This window comes from Etheostoma spectabile, chromosome 8 (genome assembly GCF_008692095.1).
Source record: "Etheostoma spectabile isolate EspeVRDwgs_2016 chromosome 8, UIUC_Espe_1.0, whole genome shotgun sequence".
NCBI lineage: Eukaryota > Metazoa > Chordata > Actinopteri > Perciformes > Percidae > Etheostoma > Etheostoma spectabile.
Genome location: NC_045740.1, coordinates 5,113,095 through 5,122,888, shown reverse-complemented (window position 1 = coordinate 5,122,888; position 9,794 = coordinate 5,113,095). Strand labels below are relative to the sequence as shown.

At 42.7% G+C, this 9,794-nt stretch overlaps 1 protein-coding gene across 4 annotated transcripts in view; it reads left to right on the top strand.

The window, feature by feature from the left end:
* The window catches only part of reln (reelin), a 156,437-nt gene that overhangs the window by 131,017 nt on the left and 15,626 nt on the right, over positions 1-9,794 (top strand). For 2 of the 4 annotated variants that reach the window (XM_032523789.1, XM_032523787.1), the window contains exons 60-63: positions 349-506; positions 786-1,005; positions 2,702-2,898; positions 3,468-3,486. In XM_032523789.1, coding sequence (XP_032379680.1) covers positions 349-506; positions 786-1,005; positions 2,702-2,867 — 544 coding nt within the window. In that variant the 3' untranslated portion in view covers positions 2,868-2,898; positions 3,468-3,486. Of the gene's footprint in view, positions 1-348; positions 507-785; positions 1,012-2,701; positions 2,899-3,467; positions 3,487-9,794 lie in introns of those variants that run through there. The other 2 variants (XM_032523791.1, XM_032523790.1) reach the window with 2 other exon arrangements.

Sequence of the window (9,794 nt, the reverse complement as noted above, 5' to 3'; positions counted from 1 at the left end):
TGTGAGGATTTTTCTGCATTGAGTATTTTTACTTTTAATACTTTCAGTGCCTTTTCCTGCTGAGGATATATACTTTTACTTAAGTAACATTTTCAATGCAGGACTTTCACTTGTAACAGAGTAGTTTTACAGTGTGTTATTAGTACTTTTACTTAAGTAAAGGATTTTAATACTTCTTCCACCACTGGACATTGCATGACTTCACACCAGTGTATCTGTCTAAATTCATGTTTTTAAACATATCAGCGGAATAATTTATAAATCACTTATACATAGAACTATCAACAGAAAATCTCTGTTACAAGTTGAAGCAGTGTAAGCTTTTTGTGATTTGTTGTATATTTCCAGTGCTACCCAGTTCCGCTGGATTCAAAAGGAGGGCACAGGAGAGCGGCAGAGCTGGGGAGTGGACCATGTTTACATCGGCGAGGCCTGCCCTGGGCTCTGCAGCGGTCATGGCTACTGTACAAGTGGAGTGGTCTGCATCTGTGACGAGGGACACCATGGTGGGCCACAGTGTATTTGTATTTAAACTGCTAGATACGCACACAGTTCTTTCTCATTGGTACTGTTCAGAAGAAATATTATAGGGAGAGTTTTTAAGTAAAATGATGCAAGTGAACAAAGTATACAAAATATTAATGTAATGTTATTAAGACAGATCTTACACAGTTGCTGGAAATATGGCCTTGCACTATTGTATGTCAACCCAACCATAGACTGGCCTGTGATCTTTATTTCATCCAATTTCATCACCTCCTCTCGTTTTCCTCTCATCTCAACAGGTGACGACTGCTCCCTACTAAGCAGTGACCTGCCCAGCTCCATCAAGGACAACTTTGAGTCAGGCAGTGGGTCTCAGGAGAGCTGGCAGTTGATCCAGGGTGGTGGAGTGGGCAGTGGCTGTGGGCAGCTCTCACCGCATGCCCACGGAGACTCACTCTACTTCAATGGCTGTAAAATGAGGCAGGCAGTTACCAAACCTCTGGACCTCACTAGAGCCAGGTACAGGTACTACCAAAACATACTGTAAATAAACTAATTATGTAAACATACATCCACGTGTACATAGCTACCACAGCATAGTTTTCCCCACATCCGGATCTGTATCATCAACCTTTAATGTTTTCTTTCTCCAACTGGCGTTTTTCCAGATGCTTTTAAGCATGCTATAGTGGAACCGTTGCTAAAAAAGGCAGGTTTGGACCCGTCGGATTTGAATAGTTTTCGGCCTATTTCTAAGCTCCCGTTTTTATCCAAGATCATTGAGAAGGTAGTCTGCAAACAGTTGCCATTTCACCTGGATAATAGTAACATCCATGCCCTTCCGTCAGGGTTTCATAAACAACACTCTACCGAAACAGCCTTACTGAAGTGTCAAATGACATTATATGTCAGCTGACTCTGGAAAACACACTGTTCTAGTTCCTTGGATCTGTCTTCACCTTTGACACCGTCGACCACAAGGTTTTGCTGAAAGATTAAGGGATCAAGTAGGCTGTCAGGGTCTTCTGCAGTGGTTCACCTCATATTTATCTGGGCGTAGTTTCAGTGTTACAGCTAACCAAATAAGGTCTGAGTCTGCAGACTTGCTCTGTGAGTGCCTCAAGCTCTGTTCTGGCCCTGTTCTATTCTTGTTGTATTGATCCCTTGGGAAAGATCATACAAAGTTCATGATGTTCTTTTCACATTGCTGATGATATCCAACTTTACTGTTGCTTCAAGCCATCAGAGATCTTTAAGTTAAACTCCTTGCTCCATTGTCTTGTGGATATTAAAAAATGGTAAAGTGAAAACTCCCTGCACTAAATGCAGACAAAACAGAAACATTGATCATTGCCCCTGAGGATGCAATCCCTGGGATTAAACAATACTTGGTGTATTAGGTCAGTCTGCTAAGCCAAGTCTTAGAAATTTGGGAGTTATCCTGGACAAAGACATGTCGTTAGTGCAGCACTGCAACCAGCTGACAAGAAACTTTTTTCAGCTTTTTTCAGCTTTTTTCAATTAAGGAAAATCTCAAAACTTAGAATATAGTTTCAAAATGATTTGGAGCTTAATATCTTGATGCCTTTGTCTTCGCGGTTAAACTATTGTAATAGTTTATTTTTATGCCTAAACCAAAAGGACTCTCACGCAAGACAATTAGTACAACTCAGCAGCCAGAATTTTAACACGTACTAATAGGAGGTCTCACATATCCCAATCCTAAAGAACTTCATTGGCTGCCAGTGTCTTATAGGATAAATTTTAAATTTTGGTTCTAGTTTTCAGAGCTTTACATGGCCAGCTCCCTCTATATTAGTGACTTGATTCAGCGTTATACCCCTGTGCGTGCTCTGAGGTCTGTGGATCAAACCTGCTGACGCGTTCCACGCACTCGCTACCGTACTAGAGGTGACCGATCTTTTCAAGCTGTTGCCCTAGGTTGTGGAATGACCTTCCACCGTCTATGCGCTCTTCGATTCTGTGATGCCTTCAATGCAACTAAGACACATTTTTTTGTTCAGGCTTTCAATTAGCTACTTGTGGGTTGATATGATCATGTACGTCTATGCTTTTATTGTGTGTATTTTATATTAATGTTTTGTTGTGAAGCCTTTGTGGCCTATACCTGTGAAAGGCGCTATAAAATAAACTTTTACTTACTTACTTACTTTACAATCTTCTCTTTTTTCCATCCTTCTCTGTATCCCTACAGTAAGATCATGTTTGTGCTGCAGATCGGCAGCGTGGCACAGACAGACAGCTGTAACATAGCTCTGGATCAGGCTGACACAGTTGACCGAGCTGTGTTGCTGCAATACAGCGTCAACAATGGAGTAAGCTGGCACGTAATCGCCCGCACCAGCCCAAAGACTTCATAAAGGCCCAGAGAGTCTCCTACAATATTCCACTGTGAGTTGCACACACAGTTAGTTACACTTAGTTTAAAACACCATTTTCTAATAAGGCACCATTTATAAAGGATATTTGTGTTATAACTAATGCCTTTATAAATGTTAATAAAGCTTTCATTAATGCTTCATGAATGTTTATAAATGTAGTCACTGATATATGGTAATGGAGTTGTCACTTTTAATAAACCATCGGCTAGTAAAAAAACTGCAGTTATGCTTTTCAACTTTCTATCAAATCTGCATTTGTAACATTTTACAAACAATTTCAATAAATCAATTTTGGCCCAGATGCTATGAGGCTGTTTTCCAGAAAGTAAGTGTCATACGGTCAACATTGGCCAAAGAGATTTTCATAACCCAAAGTTGTTCTTTATAATGGTTTATAACTGATCTATAAAGCATTATAATTAAAAAAGCCATGAGTTACAACTTTCAAACCCTTTTAAAGGGTGCCTTATTAAAATTGGTGCGTTATATAAATGTCATTAGGCTGGTTTGAAGAGACAACTATCATTGACATACTTGTTGATCCTCACTGACTGTGAATGTTTCCCATGGTCTCTCCAGAGAGGCGAGGTTAAAGGAGTGATGCTGCGATGGTGGCACCACGCCACAACGTGCAGGCATGACCAGTGGGCGTTGGACCATGTGGAAGTAGTTCTGTGAGTACCCATTCACAGCGTTCCCTGGCACCCCAGAATGCCCCCCCCAAAGAGATCTGCCCACGTCTCAGCCTCCTCTGTAGAAACGGTCCCCTAACGAACGCAAGAATACATCATATACATACATACACTGTGCGCACATCTACATGGTGCTGCTCTCCACGTACAACCAACCTCTCAGAAGAGTAAAACAAAGACTGCGGTGTTCTTTCTGTGAAGAGTTTTTTTGTGGATGGCTGTTTTGCAGATCAACTTGTGCTTTCAGATCATCTATTTTCAGTGTCTTGTAGAACCCATGCATCTCCCGTACAACAACCTGTCAAGAATGCATGTATTTTTTCCCTAAAATGTCACTGAAAAAGTATGTAACACTTCACACTTTAAAAGGGCGTAGGTATTGTTTATTAAACAATTGAAATCTTTAAAACATTCATTAAATGTTGCCATACGTTTACATACTGAAGCCCCATAAGATTTGAACTACTCATTCACATGTTGATTCATAAGTTACAATATTGGCTCATTTACGTTAGCTCACCTGCACCCTATTGGCCATTATCAGGCATTACACATAGCGCAGAACCAAGATAATAATAAAATACAGAAACTGTGAGGTGGCTTCACATCTATGACAGTAAAGGCCCATAGTTCTGACTGGTCTGTTGTTGTTTTCATGTTCACGTTCATATCACGTGCAAACTGGTCCTGCATTTCATTCTACTGGGAATAAAGAAATCTTAAAAATTCTTAATTTTTATTTGATGGAACTTGCAGACACCCTGCATTGATTCACGATGTCTATCTCTTTCTGTCTTTCCCTTTTTACATTTATATTGCATTTAATCTGTATCCTGGATCAGTAAACATTTTCTTTATGTGGAAGACAATGCCAGTTTTCAAAGTTGCAAAGCTGGAGATTCTGCAGGGCACTGAGATGTCATGACAGTCCATATTCAGCGAGCATATTCTTAACATGGAAATATCATAAAGCATTTTGAATGCATTTTCTGCATGTTGTTGTTGGTATTAGAGCAATGGTCCCTCTGATGTGGGTGCTGATTGTTCATTTACATCTGTACCCAATGCATTTGAAATTCTGCATAAAACAACCACGTAAGGCACTCCAAATTTAATTTACAGTTGATAAAAAGTTGCACACACAAACACATTATGCCTAACCTGAGCTGTCCCTGGTCACTACTGGTCGTGACCTTCCCCCTTCCTCCCTGTGCACTCCCCGGTTTTCAACAGTGTCTGCTGAAAAGAGTGACCGTGATCTTCACACTTTGCTCTGTTGTTTTTTCTCTCTGTTCACCACTCCTCCACTCCTTCACACATCTTCCTCTCACTCTACTCCTGCTCATCTTTTCTTTTGCTTCACACCCCTTTCCTCCCGGCTGCTTAATGTCGCTGATGTGGTTGATAATTCCATCATGCTCACTCCTCTGCTTGTGCCGCATCATATCCTACCTTACTTCCTCCTCCTCTCGTCCTCCTCCTCTCCTCCTCCCATTCTGGCATACAACGGATGGATTACTGCTATATATCTTGCTCTCTGTCTTCTATTCTATCTGTGGTTATCTTTCCACTTTCCCTTCATCTTTGTTCATTTCTTACCTGTCTCTCACTTTATCTTACAACTTAATCTCTACCAACTACTCTTCTGCTCTACATTCTTCTTTCATATTATTTCCTCCTCCTCTTCTCTTACCTTTCTCTAACACTATCACTTCTTCTTCCTTGAACCTCTGACTATCTTTATGCCTCTTCTCTCTCCCCTTCTCCCTGCTTTGCCCCTGCCTCCCCAGGCCGGGGCTCCTACCCCCCAGACCTTTCTGCGAGACGCAGTCCCCTCCTGCTTCTCCCCTCTCGCGCTCTAACCCTGCTCTCTTTCTGTATTCTGCTCCCTCTGGCATGGCTGTAGTGTGAGGTAAGTTCTCCGCTCTTCCTGAATGCACCCCCTCCCTCACCCTCACCCTCTTCCCTACCCTTTCTTCCCTGTACACTGTGCACACTCTCCCACACTTTCACTGCACACACACCACCCTCCTCATCACCACCACAGTCTGTTCATGCCCTCGCCTTAACTCAAGCCCCGGCAGGTCAACAAGCAGACCAGCTGCTAACAGTGTCCAGGTGGAGGCTCTCCGACAAAATAATCCAACACACAGATCCTGAGAGACAGTGCAAAGCAGTACTACAACAAGACAGTGAATAGAAAACAGAGCCATAAATCTAAATAAATGGTGGCAATTAAGTTTTTGTTTTTTTTGACAGTAACTGACATACATCCTCTTAAAGGGGTCAACACAATGTCACTGGATAAAACAAATTCCTGATAAATAGCGTTGATTTTAATGTCAGTTTACACAACCCTTGGGCATAATGTACGGTGTATATTATATATATATATATATATAATTTACATGTACAAATGTCAATGATACTGTGTTTGTGTTGTTGTGTGATGTAATCCATCTATACCTATCTCTGTTGTTTTGTTGCAAACTGTTGTATTTTTCTGACCTAGCTAATCATTTACAAGTCAACACACAAAATTCAATTATCCTGCTTGACAAGAGTGCTGTTGGTAGTCCACATTACACTCCAGCCCACCAGCATCAGTTGCAATGTAGGGCATCTCACATCATTAATTTCAGATGAAGGCCCATTTGGCTTGAGAGTTTCATTTGACTAACCTCCTCCATCCAGCTCATTGCAGGGCTACGGATCAACTGTTGCGACAGCTTTTTATCCTTTTTTCACTCATAGCTGTCTGTCTGTCTGTCTGTAGACACAACAACACAGCATACACTGAGCCAGGAACTCCTCCTTACTTCAGTACCCTCTGGTTTCTGACCAAAAGAAAACGTGTGCGCCCAACAAACACCACAACCACACACACACACACACACACACATGCAGTTTACCAGCCTTCCGTCCTATCCACCTTCACACTTCCACCTCCGCGCATCAACCATCACGCAAGCACACACCATATCCTACCCTACCCCATCCCTCCTGATCCCCCCTCTTGCAGAGGCCCCTGCCTGCCCTGGCTGCACAACTGGCTCACTGGCAACGCCCTGCTGGATGGAAGAGGCAATAAACAGGCTAAGCAAGAGCGCTCTTCCGCAGCTTTTTTCTGTGCTCTTGGTTCCAAAACCACCCCTTCTATGCTCATAATCTCATTTTTATAGCGTTGGTTACTTTTTTCTTTCACTCAGCGATGGCTGTTAACTCTGACCTCAAACACTCAGTGTCAGAGTTCCCCCCCTAGCATCTTGGTTGTATGTTTGTAGACTCTGTGTCCCATGTCTGGTCCTGTGACTTTGGTCTTATACATGTAGTTTCTATCTCCATTTTCACCATCTAGCTGCTCTCATTTGTGCAGAACGTAAACACAATACAGTTTTGTAGTAGCCCACCCATTCTCCAAGCCATGAGACCCATATTGAGTGTTTGAGGTTATGGCTGACATTTTTTTAAAGACAGCATGAACATGGATGTGAGTGAGTACCAAAGCTGCATTAACTATTTGTGTGTTTGTATGCATGGATGAAAATGTGTGCATGGGAATGTGTGGATTCGTAGTGCCCTTTATGCGGCCACTAATGTTCACACTCCTCCTCCCCTCCCCTCTTTCACCTTCTTGTATCCCTGCACACTCGTAAACAAAACTACATGATGAACTTTGCCAGACAGACCGTGCGCGTCATCTACTACAGCCGCAAGAGGCGGGCACTGCAACAGCGTGCCTGAACCCACCAAGAAGGATTCGCCCTCTGACCTGCCAATCACACATTGACCTGCAACACCCCTTTTTGCTCCTGATGACATATTGCCCTGTCGAGTCCCATCCACCAGCGGATTCCAGTCACCTTAGTTCCCTTACCCATCTCTCCCTACCCCTGCCACAAACACAGGCCTCCAATCAGCTTACGCCGCCAATCATGGCCTTCCCAACCACATGGTCGGCGGGAATGAAACCAGAGAGAGTGAAACGGCCATTTGTTTCCTTTTTTTCTGAACGGTCTGGGTTTGTAGTTGTTTCTTCTAATTGTTGCTGTGGTTCCTCTTTTTCCTGTTCCCACCTTCCATAACCGTTCCTCTGGCTTACCTTCATGTCATCCCATCCTATCCTCATCCTCCTTCTCCTACCACACTGTGAAATTGAGACATAATGTATCACTGCTGAACTGACCAGCCGATTGGAGAGTTGCCTCCCAGTTCCACTGAGCCGTCGGGGGAGGACCACTCCACTCCGCCAACTGGTACGCCAGGAGAAAGACCCACGATGACACTGACCATGAAGAGGAATAACGGTTGATGAGAAGCTCAAAAAAGAAAGAAAAGAAAAAAAAGAGTACTATGTTCTTGCTGTTCTGTGTGTCTTGTTTCTTTTTGTGACAAGTTGACTGTGGTGTTCTGTTCATTGTTCGTTTGTTTTACTATTCATATGCTTTTAAGGGGCGGGGGTTGCTGGGTTCTGTTTCCTTTTCCGTGTTATCTGGAATAGATGTGGGCAGGGTGGAAAAAGCCCGGCCTCCACAGGAAAAGAAGACGAAGGAATGATTGCACGACGAGAAAAGGAGAAAATACGAAAAATTAAGACTGAACATTGATTGTTTGTTTGTTTTTTTAAATAATTTTTTTATATGTGTGGTTCCCGAAAATACAGATATTTATGGTAAATGGTTCTTCACGTAACCATTTAAGATGCACTGTGCGTGAAATCTGTATGTTATTTTCCAGTGTTAAGTTATGAAGCAGTTGAGTCAGGCTCTCTCTGACTGCATCATCTCCCCTTTCTTCTCTTTCCAGTTCTCATGTGCTGTTTCCCCCTTCCCATCTCTCTCTTTCTCTCTGCTGATTTTGATACCTGGAGGTGAGGCTCTATTAGTGTTGTTTTTTTGAAGTCTGTGTAATAGGACCATCTGCCCTCAGTGTGACTCCAGTATAGCAATCTCCTGTATATATATGTATATCCACTATGGGGAGACCCAGCAGCCTTATAAAAGGAAATAAAGAATCGTCCAAACATCATATTGTACCAGTGCTCAACTGCTCTTTTTCACTCTTAAAAGATAAGCCTGGCATGTTTTTGTCACAAATCTCAACTGTCAATACTTTGACTTTCCTTCACTGTCAGTGGGACCCCCCAGCCCATTCCCACTGATTCCTACCAAGGATGCGAAACAAAGTACACAGCGGATGTGTGTGTGTGTGTGTGAGAGAGAGTGAGAGAGAGAGGATTGACTCTAAACTACAGTGCTACATGTTCTCTCATAATGAACATGTCTCTAAGTAGAAGTTTGTCTCGTTGTATGTTGTTTTGACAACAATAGAGCTCTTTAGCACAGGAGGAATAACATCAGGACATGGAAACAATATACGTTGACAATAAGATAAATATATCACAGCCCTGTCTGGTATATGCATGTTGGTGTGAGTGGCAGAGAGTTTTCAAAAGATCATAGAATATAATTTTTTTTCCAACATATTTATTTAAGACATTAATACATTAATAAAAATACATTTTTATACCCGCATTGTAAAAAACATAGCCATTACCATGGTGTACACCTCAGTGTCTCAGACTGGGCATTCACCACCCACTGAGGCTGCAGAGATGCCTCTGAGCACTGCTCACTTGGTGTTGAACAATACATCTTCCCCCTTGACATAAGCCCCTAAAAATGCTGTTACATACAGTAGACATCAGTTGTCACAGGCGGCTGGCCAACGCAGCTACAACTACAAGTGTTACAGTAAGAGTAGAGGATTTAGGTGTGACACCTGGCAGAGTTACAGTATGGGCCAATCACAGCAGTTGTAGGTCATTTTGTAGATGTTCCTTTACTGGTAAGGCTGTGCACCTGGCTGCAGTCACCCTCCGCCATGCGCCCTGGCTGACAGACGCTGTGTGTTACCATAGCGACCATGGCCTTGAAGCACAGCTCATTAGGGGGGCACTCTGCACAATGAGCTCAACAGTTCTCTCCCCTCTCTCCTGGATGTAGCTGTAGTAGCAGCGCAGGTTGTCACAGAGCATTGACGGGAGGAGAAGGTAGAACCACAACACACCGCACGTGGCAGGAGCTGCAACATTCCAGTCTGCAAGTTAAAGAGAGCCATTTTGTATTTTACTGACCTATATTGTAGCATAAAAAAAAGCCACAAACTTAGTAGTTCCATTCTTATTAGTTTATAAAAACGGTTATGTGTCAAG